Genomic DNA, 25,543 nt, shown 5'->3' with positions numbered 1-25,543 from the left:
TGATGATGATGATGATGATGATGATAATATTAAATTATAGTAACAATTAAAAGTAATAATGCTGCTTGTTTAATGAGTACTGTCTAAAAAAAAAAACCCTAATATTTAGTGTAATTTTGTCTAAAAATAGATCTCAAGAAGAGATACATTGTATTGCAGTAAGAGTTAATTTGTCACAATTGAAAGGGAAGGTCAAGTTGTGTGCGTTGCATTATGGGATGGTTGGCTGTATAATGCAGAAGTGGTAAATGTGGAGAAAATCTCTCTTTCATTGCAGTTTGAGTTGAATCTGCTGTAAAACAGTGTTTCTGAGTCGATCCAGCAGATGGAGCTGAAACACTGAGGCTTTGCTCTCTGTTAGTGAAACTAGACCACAGCCACACGCTTCCAGACATCGGTGTGGTATTGCTGTGTGGATATGAGCATACAAGTGCAGAAATATGCACTCATTTGACTTATTAATTACTTCTATTCATAATGCGTGCATATTTTAATGTAGATTAATAAAACCTGTCAAAGTTCAGTTGTATTGTACAAGTGTACTTTCTCTTCCGCTGTGGGTTCGAGTGTGTGCGTCCCCTATCTAGGGTTTGTGGAGACAGGGGTGAAACAGGGAGGACTTTAACAAGATGCATTAACCTTCTGCTAAGATGAAGTAAAGGCTTCATTAATATTTCAGTCAGGGTCATCTGAGTCTGCGTCCGCTCTCTTCAGCACAGAGATTTAGATCCTATCAGCGCTTATTCATGATGCATCAGGATCCGATGGGAATGGGAGTGTGGAGAATGGCTCATTTGTCAGAAGTTCAGAGAGGATTCAGAGCCGCTGACCTCTCGTGATGTCAAGAGGGACAGAGCCTTATATCTGTAGGCAGTGACCGATCAGCTCTCAAGGGAACCAATGATAATATAACACGCAGTGCAGAGCGTCTTTTATGTGGTTCAGCACTTTTTCTACTTAGATTTTTTATACTGATCATGCACTGCTCAGCTCTAAAAAGCACTAAACACACTGTGAAACTAAGGCACTGTAACTGTAGTCTGGACGATTTGTGCAATGTTTTCCAAGTCATCTGATTCTGAAGCCATACAATAATAGACTATAATAATTTATGCCCTTATGTCCTTATGATAATCAGATATGCTGAAGAGTGGATGCCAGTAACATCGAATGCCATTTAATACAAGTCATTAGTAAATAATTATTATTATTTTTATTATTATTATTATTATTTTACTTTTCCTCTAAGCTTCCTAAATGTCTGATTTCCTGGCAATATAATAATGAATAATAGCATTCTTGGTTTATTTATTCTAAACTGTTTCAATCAGCCTTCCAGACTAGATTACAGTGCTCATTAATGTCTTCTACAGTAGACAGCTGTGTGCGTGTGTGTACGCGTGTGTGTGTGCGCGTGTGCGTGTGTGTGCTCATTAGTAAATGTAAACCATGAATTTCTTTCTTTCTTTCTTTCTTTCTTTCTTTCTTTCTTATATGAGATGCTCATGAAAATACTGCTTAAGTATTATAATAAATATTAGTATTAATGTGAATATACATGTATATATGTATATGTATGTATGCATGTCTGATAAATATATGATCACAAAAATAATGCTAAAATAATGCCTTCCCTATATAAAATGTAATAATAAAAGCTTCCTAAATGTCTGATTTCCTGGCAATATAATAATGAATAATAGCATTCTTGGTTTATTTATTCTAAACTGTTTCAATCAGCCTTCCAGACTAGATTACAGTGCTCATTAATGTCTTCTACAGTAGACAGCTGTGTGCGTGTGTGTACGCGTGTGTGTGTGCGCGTGTGCGTGTGTGTGCGTGCATGTGCGCGTGTGCGCGTGTGTGCGTATGTGTGTGTGAGTGAGTGTGTGCACTACTCAAATCCTCTGTTGTTTTCCAGGGTGTGGGATTCATTAGCATGGCTCTATTTTTGGAGTGTGTGTCATGGTGAACTGAGGATGAGATGGGTGTGCTGTAGATTTGATCGCGCCGACTCGTTCTTGTTCTTGTTCTCTGGAGTCTGTCCACCGTCCCGAGAGCGAGTCAAGTCTAGCACGTCCTCACATTCCCCGTTTGGGATGAACTGATGCTAAAATTTGCAGCGTTTGGTTTTATAGCACAGGCTGGTCTGGGCGGAGCTGCTGTGAGTCAGTCTACACCTCCAAACCAAACCTCATGCTTTCCCTTCATGAACAAAGTCAGCAGTGTGTCCCGAATCCAGCGCTCCTTCAAGGACCAGATTTAGGCTTTAGAAAGAAGAGCTGAAATAGTTATTTGTGTTGTGCAGGCAATGGCAGTGAAGGGTTAAGAGATGGTCTTGCATAGTTCTGTCTCAGATCAATCGGCCTGCTGGTTAATGAAATAATAATGCAAGTGAAGGGGATTGTGGCTCAAAAAGCAGAAGCACCAAACCATAATATTTGAGATTTTTGGCTTTTCATAAAGATGTGAACTACATCTAGTGACCACATCACCTCATAGTGTTAGCTGTGAAGGTTTGCAACACTGTGTGCAAGACAAGTATACCTTTGTGAAAATGAAGTACACTTCAGCATACCTTTAGAAAGAGTACTTTTTATGGAGATAATATACTTAAGTGTGAACTGAATGTAATGTTTTCAGACTCTTATGCATGCTATTTACAATTAAATTAAAAAGTTTTATAGTTCCACATTTATATTGAATGCACTTAGTTGAACTTATGCTTTTCTGATCCACTTAAGTAGGACTTCAGTATATCTTTGTATGTAATTTCATTATTGCTTCTATTGTATTTGAAATATGGTGATAGTTACTGCTTAATGTGCTGACAAGCAACTAAAATACACTTTAATGTCATTTCTGTTCAAATTTGTATGTTATGCACATTTAAATATATTTGAAGTGATGAAGTTGCAATTTGGTACAATTAAAATGTTAACCTTAAATGATTAATATAACCTTCAAATATCAAATAACACACTACAGTTAATCAAGTACTTTACATGTGCATTAGTTTGTTAGTCAACACATCAAAATAAGTCTACTACTTTCATGCACGACAAAAATATGTTAAATCATAATGAGTTAAAATTTTAAGCGTACTTAAGTGTGTTATGAAACATAGTCATGAATTAAGTACACTGAAGTGACATTTTATATTTTATTTAATTAATATTATATTATCAGCAAGTACAAATCTACTTTTAAGATTTGAAGTACACTACAAGTGTACATTCGATACAATTAATTACTTATTTTTCACGAGTAAACGGTGAGATTAATGATCTTAATTGGATTGTAGGACATAGTGGAAACCACTGCTTTGTTGACTTTCTGTAGCTTTTATTAATTTCTATTCTGTACTACAAAGAATTTTCATTTTGTCTTTTTGGCTGTTATAACTTGATGAAAGAGTGGAAATAACCGTCACTGTGTTTAATGTTATTGTAAAGCGATTGTTATCTGATGCACAAGCAGTAACTGCCAGCTCTGGATTGCATTACTAAAACCGTTTCTGCTGAAGTTTAGAAGGTCGGGATCTTGCTCTCTGATCAGGTAAGGTTTGTTAAAAGCGCTCTAATGCAGTGTAGATGGAGGAATCCCAGTTGATTTGCATTAGGGGACTGTGAAGTATGTCAGGGTTGCACAGCGAGAGACCTTCCACACATAGCTCCTGCTTGGCCATTGTTTTGCCGCTGCGCTGATGGACATCGCAAGTATCAGACGGTTACATAACTTCCTGTTGAGATCCTCTGATGGGCTGCCAATGCACAGTGAAAGATCTCTGCAGGAAACCTTCTCTTTATGCACTTATGTTTTCTCTGACAAGGTTTTATCCCGCCTATGCTCGAGGTGCATGCCATGTCGATGGTAATTCTTCCTTATGTAGTTTTAGTTTTTCTTCCTTTTGTATTGAGTCTTCAGTGTGATGTGTGAGTGCTTTGGTGTCACTTACACACTCAGAAGGAGAGATGTGAGACTGACCTGGTGACTCGGGGAACGTGATGTTCTTGTAGCGGAGAGTCGAGTGGTTCTGTCGAGAGTCAGTTCTGTTAGAATCAGCATTCATTCATTCACTCACTCACTCCCACGTTCGCTCGCTCGCTCACACACTCACTCATTACTCCAGTCTTCAGTGTCACATGATCTTCAGAAATCATTCTAATATGCTGATTTGCCGCTCGAGAAACATTTCTGATTATTATCAATGTTGAAACCAATGTTTTGTTTTGTGGAAACTGTGATGCATTTTATTTTTCAGGATTCACAGATGAATAGAAAGTTCAAAAGAACAGCATTTATTTGAAATATAAATATTTTATAACATTATAAATATATTTACTGTCACTTGATGAAATTAATGTGTCCTTGATGAATAAAACTATTAATGTCTATATAAAAAAATAAAATTACCAACCGCGTACATTTGAAAGGTAGTGTATGAACTCTGAAAGGGTATTGTCATTTCATATTTTTTTACAAGAAAGAATCAGTTTTAGTTCAGTCTTAGAGTCTAAGTTTGATACAAGTGTCCAAAAAAAGTTTTTTGCATATTACACAGATATGAAAAGCTAAAATGCACGACATGTGGTGGTGATAAATCATTCATCTCACATTTTTAGGGCACTGTATATTCCACAGAAATCTCAATAAATGTACATGCATTTAATAGGAAACACTGGCCTGAAAAGTAATTCCATTTTACTGAACCGAGTGCTTTAGTCCAGCTGAGCTTGAGCTTCGAATGAGGTTTCAGCTGCAGCAGCTTCATCTCCAGCGAGCTCCTCTTTTCTCAGTCAGTTTCATTATCAGTAATATTTGAGGAAGGCGCTCGCGGCTTCGTGACAAACAGAAATGCTCGGCTGTTTCTTATTGAGGAAGCACAGAAACACAGGAAAGCTGTTCGTGTTCAGCGGAGCCCAAACAATGCATCGCCACATTCCTGCTGCTCTTTTTCTTAATGAACAGGAAGCAGTGAAAGTACAAACCCTCGGAAGACAAACTTTAACCCTGAATATTCCCACTGCACTCTGTAAGCATTATGTAACGCACAGAGCTTGACACAAACATCAGTTTTGAAGTTCAAAGTGCAGATTCTCAATATGACTTTTGAGCTCCTTATTGTTCCCGGAGTGCATATCGCTGTCCATTAATGGTTATATGTTAAAGACTTCGTGTCTTGGTGAAGTGCATGGTAATCTTCATGGTTTAGGCCTCCTTATCAGCAGCAGCAGAACTTATCCAGAAACCACATCTGTAGCTTCCCCTCTTTCACCCGACGGCTGTGAAGTTCTCGCACGTACGGCCGGGGAGTCAGACGGCGTGGATGTTTGTTCGTTTGTGACAAATAAATAAGAAAAGTAGGGTGAGGAAGCAATTGTTCATGTTGTGATAAATGGAGAATAGCGAGGAAGATCCGCCGGTTGATTTCGAGAGCTTCGAAAGCCCTCATGGTCTTCTGTGGACGCTCTTCAACAGGTACTCGGTTCTTCTCAGGCAATCAAACAATGATTGTGTTCAATATACAGAGCTCTACACTGGCATGTTTGCACAGGAGAACTTGACAAGATGAAAAATGTTGTTTTTCTAGGACTGGCACTCAGTCCTGAGCTATTTCGAGTATTTCTAACATCCTTAGGTGTATATTCACGATTCTGCTTGTATAATTAGGGAGTCATTTACCCAAAAATGCAACCTAATTGTTCAAGTTGCATTTCCTTTTTCTTCTTTGAAACACACAATAAGATGTTTGATAGACTGTCCAAGCAGTTAATTTCCATGCAACACACACTAAAACTCACAGATCTTCAACACAAACCCACAAAATAAAAGCTCAGTTTAACTAGAAGAAATGATGTTCTCAAAGTAATAATAATTTAAGGAATATCATATCTTTTCTTTTTATTTATGCACTTCTGTTGTGCAGCATTTTATTTGACAAACAATTCCACCGTTTTGTTGTCAATTATTGTATTTTGAGTTGATTACATTTTAAATGATTGTTAAAGTTGTATTAATTAATTTCATTAGACACCATTTCTTGATGATACCTTTGTAATAAATAATAAAATGCAGAATAAAATGGAAAGCACAAAATTTAGGGAAAAATAAAAACGATTTCATGGAGCCCTGAATTAAAAGGAAGCTACTCTGTGGCGTGTAGTTATGTTTACATTCATCCTCTAACAAACATGTGGAAAGCATTTCCTTAACCATTAATGGTAACATCGTGATAAATATCAATATTTTATGATATGGAAAAAAAAAATAATAATAATAATACAAATAATATTGTGATATTTTGCCCTAATTCAGAAGACTTTTTTTTAATCAAAAATTTAAATAAATAAATAAAATCATCTAACTTCTTAATGAAATGCGGTTGGTATGACAATACTGGTGAATAATTGTTGTATATTTTTGTTTTTTAATGTTTATAATTTTTGTATATCTATTGTGGCGCTATTTCATTCCCTAGAGAGATTTTACTGGTCAGCAGAGTTAAGGTGCGGTCACTTTTACTGTTGTTTGTCAAAATTTCGTAGGTAAATTACAGTCATTTCAATAGGGACGTTCAATAGGAAGTTTTCCCCATGCAGATTTTGCAACAGGTTCAAGTTGGTTGTGTAAATTTGAAAGCTTCTTGGTTTGAAAGTGACTTTTGTGTGAGCTTCATACATCGCCACACTATTAAAAATAGACCTTTATTGCATGCAAAGTTCACCTAAACATTGCTAATGTGACCACACCTTTAGAAGTAAAGATCCTTTTGTTGCTATATATATATATATATATATATATCCAAGATATGTTGGTGCCTATCTTAAATTCCTAAAGCATTGAGTTTACTAAGAAAACATTCAGCACGCTGCGGCTTATTTGCGTCACTGCTTTCGTCAGCTGCTCTTTCATTTTCTCTCACCTGTAGAAGCAATGAAAGCCTCCTCTGTTCTGCCTCCCTGCCCCTGGTTTTTTTTCCCTCCTGGACAAGCGCAGCCTGTGAGCCTCTCCTGTCCCGCTCACACAGGCCTCATTATTTCACCACTCCCACCTACAACCTGACGTCCGTGCCTCATTTTAGAAAGCACTCTCCTTTTCCAGCATTTATTTCAGGTTGACCTTTTAAGGCTTAAGCAGTAATAATTGAAGGCTGACACAAGTGTTTGGATTGAAAGTAGCAGCCATTATATTAACCGCGCTGAACACTTTTAGCATTCTGACCTACATTTATATGCTTCATGGATGCCTAAAAATAAGCAGACATTTATGCTATGGTGACTAATATGTATATACTGTAGATGCACTGTGTGTGCATGCTTATTTTTTATTTTATAGCAGAAAAGCTAAGAGGGCGCATGCATGGAGCCAGGGAGGCTGTGAGTCTCTAGCATGTGTTTGTCTGTCTTGGCGTGCTGTTAGAGGACTAAAATACTAGTCCGGCTTCTGGCTTGTCGAGTCTGAACATGTCTTCAAGCCCTGCAGGAAAATTCCAGCCTGATGTTCCACTGTAAATTACATTGTCATAACACAAATTGCTACACAGCAGCAGCATCCAGTACGTCACGATTTCGTCAAAACATGCGGTGAAGCAACCTGTTAAGGAAATGCTTCATGGGTAGTTGACATATCGAGCGGTTATAGCGGTGCCCTGCACTATACTCAATATAAAGGTATTTTAAACAACATTTTGCTCATTCTCTTACTACTATGCATGCATGCATTTTTATGACCATCAGTGCAATTGATATACTATTGTAGTTTTTGTTCATATTAAATTAAAATAACTTTAATAAAAATAAATAAATAAATGCATTTATAATCATATTTTTTTGTAATTTTTGTTAGTTTTTTATGTCTGTATAGTTATTATGAAGTTTCAATTATTAGTTTTAGTTTACTTCCTATTAGATATTTTAGTATTTCAGCTTAAACTAAATGAGAATGTGTAATAGTTGAAATAAGTTTATATATATATATGTATGTATGTATGTATGTATGTGTATATATGTATTCTTTCCCTTCCATAACTTGAATTTAGGTTTTTTAAATCTTGAATTTTTGGTTGGTTTTAAGTTTATTTTATTTATTTATTTGTTTGTTTTTCATTAAAAAAAAATTCTAATACAAATGCTACCTATAAACTTTAATAAATTAAGTAAACAGTTTAGTGTTAGAATGGTTGGATGGAGGTTTCCAGTTAGAAGAAAGCTGTAGATATGTTGGTGCCTATCTTAAATTCCTAAAGCATTGAGTTTACTAAGAAAACATTCAGCACGCTGCGGCTTATTTGCGTCACTGCTTTCGTCAGCTGCTCTTTCATTTTCTCTCACCTGTAGAAGCAATGAAAGCCTCCTCTGTTCTGCCTCCCTGCCCCTGGTTTTTTTTCCCTCCTGGACAAGCGCAGCCTGTGAGCCTCTCCTGTCCCGCTCACACAGGCCTCATTATTTCACCACTCCCACCTACAACCTGACGTCCGTGCCTCATTTTAGAAAGCACTCTCCTTTTCCAGCATTTATTTCAGGTTGACCTTTTAAGGCTTAAGCAGTAATAATTGAAGGCTGACACAAGTGTTTGGATTGAAAGTAGCAGCCATTATATTAACCGCGCTGAACACTTTTAGCATTCTGACCTACATTTATATGCTTCATGGATGCCTAAAAATAAGCAGACATTTATGCTATGGTGACTAATATGTATATACTGTAGATGCACTGTGTGTGCATGCTTATTTTTTATTTTATAGCAGAAAAGCTAAGAGGGCGCATGCATGGAGCCAGGGAGGCTGTGAGTCTCTAGCATGTGTTTGTCTGTCTTGGCGTGCTGTTAGAGGACTAAAATACTAGTCCGGCTTCTGGCTTGTCGAGTCTGAACATGTCTTCAAGCCCTGCAGGAAAATTCCAGCCTGATGTTCCACTGTAAATTACATTGTCATAACACAAATTGCTACACAGCAGCAGCATCCAGTACGTCACGATTTCGTCAAAACATGCGGTGAAGCAACCTGTTAAGGAAATGCTTCATGGGTAGTTGACATATCGAGCGGTTATAGCGGTGCCCTGCACTATACTCAATATAAAGGTATTTTAAACAACATTTTGCTCATTCTCTTACTACTATGCATGCATGCATTTTTATGACCATCAGTGCAATTGATATACTATTGTAGTTTTTGTTCATATTAAATTAAAATAACTTTAATAAAAATAAATAAATAAATGCATTTATAATCATATTTTTTTGTAATTTTTGTTAGTTTTTTATGTCTGTATAGTTATTATGAAGTTTCAATTATTAGTTTTAATTTACTTCCTATTAGATATTTTAGTATTTCAGCTTAAACTAAATGAGAATGTGTAATAGTTGAAATAAGTTTATATATATATATGTATGTATGTATGTATGTGTATATATGTATTCTTTCCCTTCCATAACTTGAATTTAGGTTTTTTAAATCTTGAATTTTTGGTTGGTTTTAAGTTTATTTTATTTATTTATTTGTTTGTTTTTCATTAAAAAAAAATTCTAATACAAATGCTACCTATAAACTTTAATAAATTAAGTAAACAGTTTAGTGTTAGAATGGTTGGATGGAGGTTTCCAGTTAGAAGAAAGCTGTAAATTAGACACTCATATGCGTGATGAATATAGTGTAAAAACAGGATTATGCAATATATTATTCCAGTAGAACTAGTGGAATCATATCTGTTTGTTCCACAGTTTGAGTTATTGCTGTGGTTTTGGAGGAAAATCCAGTTATACTGCACCCAGATCGAGCACATTGTTTTCTGCGTCCAGTGAATGTGGAGAGTCACATGCATGAGTTTTTTGTTTTGTTTTTTTACATTCCAAATATTGCGCTTTGGCCCCGCCCATCCGTTCTGTGATTGGTCAGAAGTTTGGCCGAAGGAGAAGCACAGCAGAGCGACTGTTTTGCATGCAATGCTCCTGAAAACTCTGGATTCACTTTATCAGAACATATGATCGCGTCCGTCAGCAGCGTTCAAACCGCGCGTTTGGAAACATGGTCGGAGATCACGCCATAACCGGAGACGGCGCGCTCACGCAGAGGTCCCCCAAAAACGGATTAAGTTGTAAAATGGTCCTTCAGGCGGTGGGCAAAGTGCTGAGGTAACTGTCTCTGTGCTCCTCTACTGAGCGCAATGATTTGTCTCTCAACTTCTTCACGGTGCGGCGGTGTGTGCGCGTTACGCGCGCGGCGGCTTGACGGAGCAGCTTTCCACTAACTTCTGATAGTTAGCAGCGCACCTTTAATGTGCGTGTAATCTGCATGTTTGTCAGCTGTAAGGATATATTATCGTTCTCCGCGAGGCTCATAGATCAGTTATTATTAGAATGAATTGTGGCTTGGCCAGCAGGGTTATTTCTGTGGCAGTGGACCAAAAGGCGCACCGGTATTTTTAGGCACCATATAGGCAGTTTATATATTAAATTACCCAAACATGCTTTTTAAATTGCACAAAAATAGTTATTTTGATACATATGATACAATATCTATTCTGAGTCCATGTAGAGATGAGTTTAGTACCACTTTGTTGACCTGTTGTCGTCAGATCCACTGTTTGTTGTTGAATGTGTAGCTAATATGAATACAAACAGTTTGTATTGTTATTATTTAAAAAAAAAAGAAATGTATGCAGTACGCATTGTATCAGTAACATGTTTACAAAAAAGCACCATGTTTAAAAAAAAAAAAATATGTACAACATGCTGAGATTTTATATGGATAGGAATTATAATATGAAATAATATATAACACTGAAAATCATTTTCTTCACACATGAATTGGAAAAGGGAAGGCGCTATAGGTTGCATAGAGCAATTATTTTTTTATATATTTTATTTTTAATATTTTATGTCCTTTGTCATATTTTCAGTCAGTTTTAGTAACTGTTGACATTAGTGTTTATTCATTTTTTTATTATGGATTTGTTGTGTTTCTTTGAATTGTGAATAAATTGTATGTGTATGTTGTACCAGTAGTAGAGAGAAAAATACACATTTCTGTGAAAATGAGTTAAATAATTTTCTGGGGCCCCTAAAATAACATAACATAACATATAACATAATATATAACATAACATAATAATAAAAAAAAAATAATAATAATAATAATATTAGCATTACAATTAGCTGCTTGAACTCCAACAAAATAAATACATAAATAAAAAAATAAAAAAATAAAATAAACCTTTGTATGTATCAGTGGTGGAGGTAAGGAATTACAACTACTCATGTTACTGTAATTAAGTAGTTTTTTCGGGTACTTGTACTTTTTTAGTATATTTTTAAACCTGTACTTTTACTTGTACTTAAGTACAAATTAAGCAAAATAATCTACTCCGTTACTTTTAAATCATAGTTCGTTACTGAGTAACGTTACGCCCACAATTTGAATTGATATTCTAAAATTTGACGGCACTTCAGTAGCCACTAAAGATATCCGATCGTAAACGGACCAATAAAAGCTCTGATATCTGAAGCGGGAAAATTTTAATCATTCCCGCGCGAATGTGGCGAGCGCTTTATTGTAACATGAGAACACAGTCATGTAATCGCAGAAAACTGGATGCGAGCTCTCAAATAGGCCTAACTTATACACACGAGCTGCCTGTCCTCTCTCTCCGATATTGCTTGTGCGCACTCAGACTGTGTGCAATCGCGATCTCTCCGTGCTTTTAAAGTAGAAATTCATTCTCTTTGCTCCTGGATTAAACTTTGTCAAAATAGATCCACGCCTGACCGATGAAAATCCTACTGGAAATTTTATTGGCTGTAAGTGAAATGCACCAGAAAGTCTTTCAACAATCAAAGGTGGAACTTTAATTTCTTTACAATGTAAGTTTATGCTAGAAATGTTTTGGAATGGGATATTTGTCTGATTTGTACATATACATATCCTAGTCTGCCTAACTGCATCACTACATTGTACAGTCATTACAGGTCAAAGCCATCTGATGTTCCATTTATCTAAATAAATAGGCCTAACATATATGGCTCTTACATCATTGCTTATAAAAATTTAGTGGTGTCATATTTCGGATACCTCAACAGAATTGAGGTCATTTGTTTTATAATTGTATTACTGAATGTGTACTTGTCTTTTTTTGCAATTCAGTTTGAAATCAAATTCGAAATCAAGCTTCCTTGTGCTGTAAGCTTTTGCAACAAAGGTACCCTATTCATTACTAGTCTTGTGGTGAACAATTGAACCGTGCAAGTCAATACACCGGGGAAAAAACTGTCTGCTGTCGTAATCTTTAATCAAAAACTGAAAATTCACTTCCACTCTGGAATGGCGTTCTCGCTCTGGTGACGTCAGTTCGACGGCTTCGGGAGAATCCTCTTAAGTCGGACCCAGAAGCAGTGAAGCGTGATATCAGACGTAACAAGCAGATATTGTTAACCACTGCTATCCAACCGTGAATCTGCTATGAGCAAGAGGTGGAGAGGAGGTGCACCACAATACAACCCCACCCTTTATTCAATATTCCATTTATCTCGGAAATACATCACAACACTGAAGTCAGTTGCAATTTCCGGTTCACGTGTGCTTTGATACTGATATTTTTCAAGGTATTGAAGTTAGAAAGTCCTGTATCATGACCACTAATTCACGTACTTTGTCCATAAGATAAAAGTGGGTTTTGTTCAAAGTAGCTATTATCCGCATAGATCTTTGATATGAATGAATATTTTTTGGTAATTCATTAAATATCGCCGACTAAAAAGTAACTAGTAACTAGTACTCGGAGTAGTTTTTGAGAGGAGTACTTTGTACTTTTACTTAAGTACTGTTTTGACACCAGTACTTTTACTTGTAGTTGAGTATTATTTCAGCAATGTAACAGTACTTGTACTTAAGTACACATTTTCAGTACTCTTTCCACCACTGATATGTATGCATGTAGTTTCAGACTTTTGAACCCCACTGTATATAATATGCATATGCATGCAGTCGCCATAATGCTGTCTAGGTTTTGATACTCATCATCCATATGATTAATTTGCTATATATTTGGCACCTTATATCCAGAGCGTGGTTTGATCACTTTTTCCAGATTGGAAATGGAAGCTAATTTCTTGTTTATTAATATTCAGGTCCACTGTTTTAGTGAATAAGTGAATGAGTGCAGTCTGGCTCGGGGTTTGGGATTGTTCGGTGGCCTCAGGTGAGCTGTAAAGTGACCTACTGAAAGAAGAGAGCTCTTCCTGTCTGTCAGTTAATCATTTAACAAACTCAATGAGCAACCCTGCAACGAGCACTGATCGCTAGGGCTGGGTATCGTTCAAAAAATATCGATACCGATACCTTGACTTCGATACCGGTTCCTGAACGATACTTTTTCCAATACCAATTTTATGAAATAAATTTTAACAAGATTACATTGTCTAAAAAAAAAAACTTTGGTTTTATTTTTCAGCTTGTTGATGTTTACGCATTCACCCTACAGCCTCACGTGTGCGCCACATCTCTGAGTGTAACCGGTGTAAACTAGTAGATGTGTTCGACTTGACGCGGACCGACTGTGCAGACCGATCGGTGTATTACAGTACCACGAGAGCTAAAGAGAGCAGACTGCTCTCGCGGATGTCAAACACTGATCGATCTGCGCCGCACCTCTTCTAGTCGAACACACCGGCTAGTGCTGCAGGCTTAAGGCCAAAGTATATACGTAATTTTTGTCATCAGGAGGGCTCGCGGACAGTCGCGCACCCCGTCTGCGTGCAGGCAATTTTTTGAGACCGTGCAGACGGTCCGCGTACAACGGTCCGCGAATCTACACAAAGGCCATAGCATTGAAATTACATACATTTGGATATTGTATGTTTATACTCTCATGCTTTATTTGCCTCTATTCTAGAACACTTGATGATTATCCAATCAAAATAACAAAATATGGCAGTCGCACACTGGGCAAAAACTTACAGGTATCAGGAATCACACACACCTCACACACACCTTGCTCTACTAATTCAACATCTAGTCATCAAATTAATTGCATAGTAATGATATGAAAACAGGTCATTACTATGGATTTGGATTTTTGCCGATAGTTCTGGCAATCAACTATCGGTGCCGATTAATCGGCAAAACCGATCATTCGGTCGACCTCTCGTGTGTTTGTTGGGGGATTTCAGAGATTATCACAGCCAGACATAACTATCTGCTTGTGCTTTTATTTCACAGCGTATATTTCTCTTTGAGAAGTATTATATTCTTCATAACTCAAGGGATTATCGCATACTTGATAAAAGCAAATCATTGAATAAGTGTGATGTTTGCAGTGTATCTTTCAATAAGTTACAGCCAATTAGAAAGTTTATATTAGCAAGTTTTGCACTGTAGATATGCATCTTTATAGTATTATGCCATACCATGAATGCCATACTTTAAATGTTTGGATTTGTGGAAGCAAGTGATTTAATGCTCAGTTCTTCAGGTGAAATAAACTGCTGCTCTTTTATAGCTGTATACTATCGCATAAGCCTCAAGCTGACATTCGTCTAATTATAGTCTCTTAAAAACCAGTCTTGGCGTTCCCACAGACTGTGGCTTTTCAGAGAGAGGACTGATTTGATGTTTCTATAACAGTCTTTTAAATGGCACTTTTAGGGCCCTGCAGCATCGGTGGCGGCTCAAGTCTGGAGTCAAAAAGCTGTTTCGTCGGCCGTGGCTGAACTTAATCTTGCAGATTTGCTAATGTGTTTTAGGTGGGATCAACGTCTGAGGAAATATGTGGAGACTCCCTAGTTTGAAGAGGTTTGCTAAGTGACTTTGCCTTTTAAGTCGTGCAGTAGAGTGAAAGGATTAACCCAGTTTGCATAACAGTTAGCAGATTGTTTTCTTCTTCCACACCCATTAATTTGCCTAAAATATTTGTTTATTCATTTGGAATCTGAGGCATGTTTTTCTACCCCTTCAGTCAGGTTATTCTTGACATGTTCGGCATTTTTCTGAACCTGAAGGTGAGTTCGTATGTAGGATTCTCGTGTTTTTGAATAGTTTAAATAGTTGACATTCTGCTGAGACGTTGGTTTAGATATGCACCAAGTTGCAAAAAATAAAAAATAAAAAATGAGTGGATCAAGATGTGACACTATGCCTTTGCTGCTCTATTCATTAAATACTACTACTTTTGAGTAAAAAATCCCATGCTTTTTTGGACTTTGCATAATGCATTAAAGCACGGATTGTATTTTATCTCCATCTTGACTTTGAAAGTAGGAAAATGCATCAGCGAGTCAGTGGAATGTTTTTCAGCATGTCTCGCCCATAATGGACTAGGCATGTAGCTTCTGAGTATTAGCCAAAGATCATGCCCTGAGAATAAAAAAAAGGTGCAATTCGGCACACAAACGTTCCTAATCGTGTGTGTCTGAGATTGACACCAGTCTCTGATCGCACAAAGACCATCAGAAATGCCTTCTCAGACTTCATGTCTGTCTGCAATCTGCATCTCTGCATCTGCGTTTGCTTTCGGGAGTCTGTAGTTCATTGTTAGATCGTGCTCCCGGGAAGGAAGTTGGGAACAGCAATTAAGCAGAAATGTCTATTGCATCATTTGACTTTCCTGAAAACCACAGGCATGGCTAAGAGACTGTTCTGATGAAAAGAAAGCGTGCCAGAGTCTGACGTCCTCATCCCTCTTGTATTAACCATAAATGGAGTCAAACGCAGGCAGGTCAGTAATCAGACCACACTGAGCGGATCATCCGCAATAATGGACTATTGTCACTGCATGTGTTTTGTACTTGGCCTAATGGCTGTGAGACAGTCAGCCTTTGGATGTATGATCGCATTGGACTATGTACGTTTATCGTGTGTGTGTGTGTGTGTGTGTGTGTGTGTGTGTGTGTGTGTGATTGTAGCAAGTCCACAGTGATAAGTAGCAGTTTGTGCAAATAGATCATGATTTCAGCACCGCTTTTTGTGCTTTATAGTTAGTTGCATGTTAAAGGCCACCAGATGTTCAGTGAGGAACAGGAACAGTGAAGATGGTTATCATTGCCTGGAAGAGCAGCTCCGAAAAAGCTCCCATTATAAACCCAAAAAGAATGCAAGCAACCTTTGATCTGTAAAGTATATGAATGCAGGAAATGGCAAGGCAGCTGCAAGCTAAAAATACCGCAAGTTACAATTATTCTTAGGGATGCACCGATATGAAAATTTTGGCCGATTAAGATATCGGCAACATTTTCTTATCGGGCCGATACCGATGACAGAAAAAATTAGCATTTATCGGCCGATACCGATATGGTGGCCGATATATCGTGCATCCCTAATTATTCTGTAGGTTGAAAAGGTTGTTTTTGTGTAAAAATTTGGAGATCATGTACAGTCTCACTTTTTAATACAGCATATAAAGTTGTTTAATGTTGTGCAATTCAGAGAAAAATAGTAACAGTGTTTTCTTCGTCTGTGCCCATTCATTTACCTGAAATATTTGTTACTTTGTTACTTTTTAATAGAGTGTAACAAATTGTATCATTGCATCGTTCTGTGCCTGAGCCCTTCCAGTGAAGCTAAAAACCTTTTATTTTTGAATTCAGAGAATATATATATATATTGTGCGTGCGTGCGTGCGAGAGAGTGTGCGCGTGTGTGTGCGTGTGAGAGTGCGTGTGTGTGTATAAATATATTTGTCTTCATTTTAATCATTAAAACCGTAAAATAAAAATAAAGACCCTGAAAGAGGTTTCAGTTGGTTTCAGCAGCAGCAATATGCAGTCGTATGCATAAATAATTAAAAAAGACAGAAAACAATAAATATTTTATATCAGATAACAGTGAACATGAATTTGTTGTTAAATTATTGAAATGTTAATTCTAAAAATAAGATATATTAAGCGATATTTTACGTTTAAGGGGTTTGACTTACAGAAAAATGTTTGTGAACCCCAGAAATAAAGGATTTTGTAAGATTTAGAGGCTGTCATTCTGCCACCGCTTCACTCCAGACGTGAGTTTTTTTATCCCCACAAACTCTTGATGGTCATTTATGCACGGTTCAAGACGTAACGCACCATTAAACACACTCACGATGACAGTCTAGTGTCATGCTTTTCCAGGAATCAGGATCTGTTTGTCTGAATGCACTGAAAAGGGAACAAAAGAATCCAAGAACACTGAGTTCGTATGGAGATGGAGTGAATTCATGGACGCCAATTGATCTATAAATGATACCCACTTTTTCTTTTACTTTGAAATACTTAAAATTGCTCCCGGTAATGAAATCCCACACAAAACAGCCCCAGAGCGTCTCCGCTGGCCCTGCAGACTCAGACTTGCAGCAGAAGGCTGAAGAGTGTTTCTGATGCGAGTCTGTGTGTGTTTAGCAGCGCTGGTTTCAGGTCCCGCCTCTTCGCCGTTAAAGCAACAAGGTCTGTCTCTGTGTGGAGAGCCAGAACTGGCCCCGGGCCCCGGAGTCAGACAACATGGGAGCACCTTTCAGACGGACACAGATGCTGCTTTATATTGCTTTATATATCTATATTGCACTGCTGTTATTGGACAGAATATAAGATATGAGAGCTCTTTACTGTTTCAGACTATTTGGCATCACATGTGATATCAGAAACACCGCTGATATGAGAAATCTCCCCATCAGAGGTCAATGATATGGCTTTGCACAGATACTGATGACAACGTTAAAGATAAGCTAGTTTCCAATTAATAGGCCAATAGTTTTAATGTTCTACTCATATGTTTTATTATCCTGCTGATGTGTGCATGTTTGAAGCAAATGTTTTCATGTAACAAATATGACCAATAATTCTTAAAGAGAATATCATCGGCGATCACTTAATAGTAATTGACTGGTAACCTAGTATTAACTTTTTTTTTTTTTTGTGTGTGTGTGTGGTAAAAGTATTTGTAAGAATTAAAAAAAGAATCATTAATAAATATTGACTGGAAAATGATGTTGGTATTATTTTTATTTTTATTATTGTTAGTGATATTTTCCCAACCTGCTCAGTCATCTTTGACACGGTAAAAGTTTGTCACAGTGGTTTTGTATGAAAGCTTGATTTACAAAACATCTCCTGTCAGAGGTTGTGTGTTTTAACGGTGCTGTGAGGTAAATGTTGGCTCTTAAAGCTCTTGTTTTCCATGAAAGCAGCTCTTGTGTGTTGGAGTGGAGTGTTATTACTGTATTAGCGCGGGTGTGGTGGGAGGACTGGGTCTGATGGTAATACAACCCGTCTGTGCTAAAAATAGATGTGGAAGGAAAAGCCTGGATGTCTGTGGTCTGCTGCACTAATCACAGGGCAAGGTTAACGGAGCAAACCTGCAGTGGAAAATGGATGTGCACAGATTGTTGCGTAGTTTGCTGCAATGCATGAGGTGTTTGTATGTGCTTACATAACACAGAAACCTTTACTAGGCCTCCTCTGAAATAATGGACCATCTACCCACATAAACAGTTCCTAGCTATCAACTGGTCAATACTGGATAATTTCAGTATATATGCAATGTTTTTTTGTTTTCTGGTTTAAAAAAATGAGCATCAAGAATTCATCCATTAATTCATTCACATATATATATATATATATATATATATGTATATATATATTAGTAATATTTTGTCATATATTTTTTATTTTATTTATTTTTATTTTTATTTTATGCATACTGTATATATTATCAATAAAATCCTGGGTAAATTACTTGCAAATTGAAGTCCATTATTGTGTACAAGTTACATGATGAAAATTGTAGTTAGTAACGTAACACATTGCTAGTCTTGATGTGAACAATTAGTCCGTGCAAGTTAATCTGCTGAAAAAAAATAGTTTGTCTTGGTAAACTTTAATCAAAATCTGATCATTTACTTCCGCTCTGGAATGGCGTTCCTTCTCTGATGACGTCAGTTTGACGGCTTAGGCAGAATATCCTTAAAAACACCCCTCCAACCGTTAGGATAAATTGCGGGAAAAGAGAGCATCAGTGCGGAGAAGATCTTGTTTACGTCAAAACTGAAACCAAGCCATTCATTCACACAGAACACATATTCGCGCATTTTCTAGAAGAACATCTTATCAGCGTTGCACTCGCGTCTCGCACAAAAGAGCCGCATGTTTATTTTGTTGCACAGGCCCAAATGCTGCCCAATAGAGTTTAAGACTTGGTTCCCAGTTCTATCAGGTTGAGTAACCTCTGTTCATCCTCGTTTCGTCTCGTACAGGAAGGGCAAAGGGAAGCCCAATGGAAAGAAGCCGCCCCCCGAGGAGAAGAAGCATTACCTGGATGCAGAACACACCAAAGTGAGAGTCGTCGACTTCGACCTCAAGGAGCTGGTGGTTTTGCCGAGAGAGATCGACCTGAACGAGTGGCTCGCTTGCAACAGTGGGTTTCTCACCTCACCTCATTTCCTTCAATAGAATTAAGACCAAAGTAAAGTTACAGTGCAGTTGTTTTCGCTGCTCTTTGGTTACAGGATCACGTCTGAACCCAAGATCGTGTCCTGAATGCTGTTTAATTATATTTAGTTGCTATGAGCATTTCTAATCTGCAAAACTTCATCAGTAGTACACATTACTATTTTTTTGGCCAGAGGAATCTTATAGAAATGTGTTGGTTGTTTTTAATCTGGTAAACGGCAACCGTCGTGTTGTTGTGTCTAGTTACTAGGTGTGTTTTGAAAACATGTCTTCTTTTCATCCGAGGGAATGTATGATTTCAGCTCTGTGTTATATAACTGCATGACAAAACCAGCTCAGAATAACATTCCGAAGCCACGAATCACAGCATTGTTTGCATTTCCCTCTATTTTATCTGGAAAGAAAACATGTAAAAAAAAATAATAATATTGCTCAATTTAGGAAACTTTAATGGACTTTCAAATTCCACAAGCACTTATTAAACCAAATCACTGCCTTTTGTGGTTAATTGAAGCCATGTCTATGGATCAGCTCACAGTCGTCTCATACGGTGCTTGTTGAGCTACATTTCCTCTACATAGAATATATGCAGAATACATATGTAATATATTACCAAAGCTGCAGTAAAATTGTGAAATAATATTGCAATTCAAAACAGCTGTTTTCTATGTGAATATCTGTTAAACTGTAATTTATTTCTGTGATGCGCAGCTGTATTTTCAGCATCATTACTCCAGTCTTCAGTGTCACATGATCTTCAGAAATCATTCTAATATGCTGATTTGCTGCTCAAGAAACATTTCTGATTACTATCAATGTTGAAAACAGTTGTGCTGCACAATATTTTTGTGGAAACTGTGATACATTTTATTTTTCAGGATTCACAGATGAACAGAAAGTTCAAAAGAACAGCATTTGTTTGAAATAGAAATATTTTCTAACATTATAAATGTATTTCCTGTCACTTTGTCATCTTGCTAGTATAAGAAGTCTACATTTTTAAACAAAAAATATTTAAAAAAATATTTAAAAAATTATATATAGTTATATAAAAACTATATATATATATATATATATATATATATTAAATATACGTATTTCTCTGTTTTATATTTCTACATATTAAGAGTTGACATATAGCCAAATACATAATAATAATAATAATGTAATTCTGTACAGTATGCAATTTTATAGAAATGTGCATATTTGCATCCATTTATAAAAATGTAAAAAAAAAAAAAAAGTGCAAAGATTTTTGTTTAGATGATTAGAAGTCATTGTTTATGCATGTTTTAATAAGCAACACAAAGCCATCTGATTCATATAATGACTTGGAACATATTGCATTATGATATTTATATGCATTATAGAAGAATTTCAGTTTTTTCATTGCTTAATCTTTGAATGGTTTGTGTGATTTTTTTATTTTATTTTTTTTCTAGCCACGACGTTCTTCAATCTGATTAACCTGCAGTACAGCACGATCTCCGAGTTCTGCACAGGAGACACATGTCTGGCCATGACCGCCTGCAGCACGTGAGTATCTGTTATTCATCCATCATGAAGCCTGCAGACTCTCAGGGGTCGCAACCTCAGGGAGAGATGTGATGGTAGAAGAGCATGTTCAGTTTGATGCATGCTTTAAATGAGACGTTGACTGTTCCTGGTGAGGGGAAATTCAAGGAACCTGAGTGTCATCATAAATATACTGCTCATGCTTATGGGAAGATTCACTATCAGAAGTCTGGTTAATGAACAGCTGCTGCAGAAAGTGTGTCAGACAGACGATTGGTGGAGAGATCGACAAGGTCATGTATTTGTATTGGGAAAAGATGAGCGATTGAAGGAAAACGATGCTGCTGCACCTGTACAAGGGTTTAGATGGATACAGCAGAAGGAAAATCAACTCGATTGTGTGTTTGGCAGGACATACTACTGGCAGGATGAGAAAGGGAAGAAGACGAAATGCACAGCGCCACAGTACGTGGATTTCGTCATGAGTTCAGTTCAGAAGCTGGTGACTGATGAGGACATCTTTCCTACGAAATACGGTGAGTGAGTCTCTAGCGCCACCTAGTGATGAACGTGCAAACCGTACGACTGAAGCAAGTAGGTTTGATGCTTATTTGTGGTCTTAAAGAACATTACATTTAATTTCCATTTTGTTTATTTGAAAGCAAATGATCCATTCTAGTAGAAAACTAATAAACACACAAATGGATGTGGACAATGTTCCAAGCTACAACATTTTATGATGTTTCTGTATAATAGCAAAGATTAACTAACAATACATCTGTTACAGTATTCACATAGTTAATAAAGTACAGATTTTCATTAGTGCAATTTACATCAAGTCTGTTAAATAATAGTAACAGCTTTTTATTTTATTTTTTATGCTAAATAACATTAATAAAGCTGTTTCCATTTTTCATAATGCATTTAAGACAATTTATGGATCTTAAATATAACGTAGAAACATGCGTTTCTATAAACCTGTTTTGAAACATTATGCATTACGAAAAGCACAAAACAAATAAACGTGAATCACCTTCAGGAGCTCTTGCAGGGTTCCTGCAGTCTTGGAAATATCAGATCATTTTAAAATGATTAATGGAATTATTAATTAGAATTTGATATTCTTAGTATATAATCTTGAGATATAATTATTCTTCTAATTTCTATAGTGATAGTGAAATTATACAAATAATAGTATTTACTGGTGTCAGTAAAGATTCATTAAACTGATAAAAAGTGACAGATTCATAATGTTACAAAAGATTTCTATTTTAAATAAATGCTGCTCTTTTGAAGTTTCTATTCTGTGAATTCTAAAAAAAATTAAATGTATCACGGTTTCCACAAAAATATTGTGCAGCACAACTGTTTCAACATTGATAATAATCAGAAATGTTTCTTGAGCAGCAAGTCAGCATATTAGAATGATTTCTGAAGATCATGTGACACTGAAGACTGGAGTAATGATGCTGAAAATACAGCAATAGATTACTTTTTACAATATATTCACAGCTAATTTGAATTAGAATAATGTTTTGCTGTTTTTACAGCATTTCTGATCAAATAAAGCCAAAAAAAAATAAAAAATAAAATACCTTTTGATTTCTAACTTTTTTTCTCCAAATTGTGAGGGGAAAAAAAGTCAGAATTACAGTACGAGATATAAACTCTGAATTGGGAGGAAAATGTAAATTATGAGATATAAAATGAATTTCGAGGGAAATGTCAGAATTATGAGATATGAACTGCATTTCGAGGAGAAAAAAGTCAGAATTGAGATATAAACTCAGAATTGAGAGGAACAAGTCAGAATTGAGATATAAACTCAGTATTGAGAGGAAAAAGTCAGAATTGAGATATAAACTCAGAATTAAGAAGAAAAAGTCAGAATTGAGATATAAACTCAGAATTAAGAGGTAAGGTCAGAATTGTGAGATCTTCTTTCAAACACATACCATGAACAGTAGTGTATATATAACAGATTTGTCAGATTCTTTGGTCTAAATGTGTGTTTGTCTGGTTCTCTGTAGGTAAAGAGTTCCCCAACACCTTCGACTCGCTGGTGAAGAAAATCTGCAGGTATCTCTTCCACGTTCTGGCTCACATCTACTGGTCTCACTACAAGGAGACGGTGGCCATGGACCTGCACGGACACCTAAACACACTCTACACGCATTTCGTGGTTTTTATAAGGGAATTCAATCTGATGGACCCCAAGGAGACGTCGATAATGGACGATCTGACGGAGGCCCTGTGCACGCCGCTGCCTCCTCAGCCACAGAACCACGTGACGGAGAGATGAGTCTGGCGCCGCTGCGTCTCTGACCTGCCAAGCCAGGGTTCAGAAGGACTGCTGGGACTCACAGACCTTCTTCACCCTCCCAGAACATTGCTCTCTTTAGGACCCGGTTCGGAGTGCTCCGCCAGGCTCTCGCCGAATGACCTCAGAGGCAGCCGCCTAACCCTTAACCAAGAACAACCTGACCGTGCTTCGGTTTCCTTCCTGTTTTACGCTTTCCGTTTGATGCAGCAGTTTCCCCTCTGTTGGTTTGATAAGGGTGTTGGCCTGGTCCTCGTGTTTGGTATAAAGGTTTCTTTTCCATTTTTATAGGGTAAAAGGGGTGTGTGTGTGTGTGTGTGTGTTCAAGGCTTTTGCACTCAGGAACTGAGAGAGCTGTCAATGCTACCTGCTCCCCAATAAGCCTCTCGGTGTCACTTTACTCATCATATAGCAATCCCATCCTCCCTCTACTTATATGGGACAGACTTGTGTTGCATGTTGAGCACTGTAGAGGAGGCCCGAGGTGAACTGGGTTCACACCTTCTCCCTCGAGTGACAAAGACATTCGTGTTTGTCTGCTGTTGAATCCGAACGCTCTGGCTCTGGAAGCGTCTCGGGAATCATGTCTCTAGCCTCATTCTGAAAAGACGATTTGTGAATGGAAAAGAATGTACACTTAGTCTGTATGTATTGATTGCAAAGATTATTATCTTCGAGCAACGGATGTTTTAGTTCGCCCTTCATCACTGTTCAGAGAGTTTGTGTCGCGACGAGAAGATCGGACCTTTTCCTTTTATTTAATTTATTTCTCGGTTTCCTTTTTCTTTTCGTTTCGGTTTTAGCTGACGTTTTTCAGGGCTCCTCAGTTCTGGCTTTTGTTTTACGTATTTTAATAATACTTTAAGTTAAAGGCGATTTAATATTTTAAGCTCTGCAAATTATAACCTAATAAAATATTTGAAAGTCACAAATAATTGTACGCAGTGTCTTTTTTTTTTTTCCTGTGAAATCATGTCAAATCACACGTGCTGCAGTTAACCTTTACACACATGCTCTCCAAACTCCGCCCACAATTTACATGTCAGCCAATCGGGTTCCAGAAGTAAAAAATCCCATTATTTTTTACACAGAAGTGATTTTGAACAATAATTTGTAAATCTTTAATGACAGAACTGCTGCAAGCTATAAAGTTGTTAACTGATAGTGTATGTTTTTATATATATAATATTTTTTTCTTATATATTCTGATTTCATTTTAATTGTAGTTTTTTTTTTTGTCATTTTGTTATGCACTTTTGTCGTTTTTATTATTGTATTATTAATTATTATTATTACTATTTAGGCTTTATTTTCAGCTTTAGTTGTAATTTTTATTTATTTCCAGTTAGTAATTTTAGTACTTCAATTTAAATGTTTCATTTAGTTGCAACATTTCTCATTTTCATAGTTTATTTTATTTCAGAGTTTTAGTTAATGATAACGCTAATGGCGTGTTAGAAGCCATATGAAGCCGGTTTGCAGCAGAAGAGTGTGATGTTGATCTGATCTGATCTGAGCGCCAGATTATCGGTCATTTAAGCTCCGCCCTCATCCTTTCTCTCCCTCCATGCATTTTATCCGATAATGTCCCCAAATAATTAGGAAATAAATAATTTGAAAGACAAATAAATGTCTTATTTCTCTATGTACCCCAAAGTTAAAACATTATCCATAAGACGAATATATCAGTTACCTTTAAAAGTGTGATAGGAAGTTTACTTACAGTAAATATCGAATATAATGCTGCGCAAAAGTACATTTATAAGCATGATAGCGCTGATATGGAGGTATACAGTAGATATGACTTGACATGGAAACTCTGCCTCTTAGTGCTGAAATAATGCAAATGCACGAGCACTAAAAATATTGCAGAAGCAATTTTCACTCAGAAATTGCTAGTATTTTTATTCTATTTATTTATGTATTTATTTATTTATGTTTACAGTGAGGAAGAACTCCACTCTAGATTCTCAACAGTTTTTACCAGTTTTCATAATTTATTGAATATTTGAAACATTTATTTTGGTTGTTGATAAAAGTGTGTGGAACACAAGGCATCTCTTTTATTTATATTCGTCTTTAGTTGGGCATTAATTAGGTGCGCTTGTTAACTCCTTTTCTGGGGTTATTTGAAATCTCTTGTGATTAAAATACGATTAACTTTTTAAAAAACATATGTAGAGAAGAACACTTTTGGAGAATGCATCTGTTTTATATGTATGAAAATACTCCAATGATAATGAGGTCAGTCGGTGGTCGAAGGTTTCAGTCTTTAACACGCCCACCAAAAAACAACTTCAG

General features: G+C 36.7%; 1 protein-coding gene across 3 annotated transcripts in view; it reads left to right on the top strand.

The window, feature by feature from the left end:
- The window catches only part of LOC107656971 (MOB kinase activator 2-like), a 47,262-nt gene extending 23,002 nt beyond the window's left edge, over positions 1-24,260 (top strand). Inside the window, exons 1-5 of one of the 3 annotated variants that reach the window (XM_016444935.1) lie at positions 5,269-5,481; positions 19,212-19,372; positions 20,850-20,943; positions 21,334-21,458; positions 22,953-24,260. In XM_016444935.1, the coding sequence (XP_016300421.1) occupies positions 5,399-5,481; positions 19,212-19,372; positions 20,850-20,943; positions 21,334-21,458; positions 22,953-23,224 (735 nt within the window). In that variant the 5' untranslated portion in view covers positions 5,269-5,398 and the 3' untranslated portion in view covers positions 23,225-24,260. Of the gene's footprint in view, positions 1-5,268; positions 5,482-9,870; positions 10,132-19,211; positions 19,373-20,849; positions 20,944-21,333; positions 21,459-22,952 lie in introns of those variants that run through there. The other 2 variants (XM_016444934.1, XM_016444936.1) reach the window with 2 other exon arrangements.
- Positions 24,261-25,543: the final 1,283 nt, after the last annotated feature.

The sequence above is a fragment of the Sinocyclocheilus anshuiensis genome, unplaced genomic scaffold (genome assembly GCF_001515605.1).
Source record: "Sinocyclocheilus anshuiensis isolate Anshui unplaced genomic scaffold, SAMN03320099.WGS_v1.1 scaffold1052, whole genome shotgun sequence".
NCBI classification, from domain to species: Eukaryota; Metazoa; Chordata; class Actinopteri; order Cypriniformes; family Cyprinidae; genus Sinocyclocheilus; species Sinocyclocheilus anshuiensis.
Note: the sequence above shows the minus strand (reverse complement) of the source record. Positions and strands in the feature narration are given on the sequence as shown.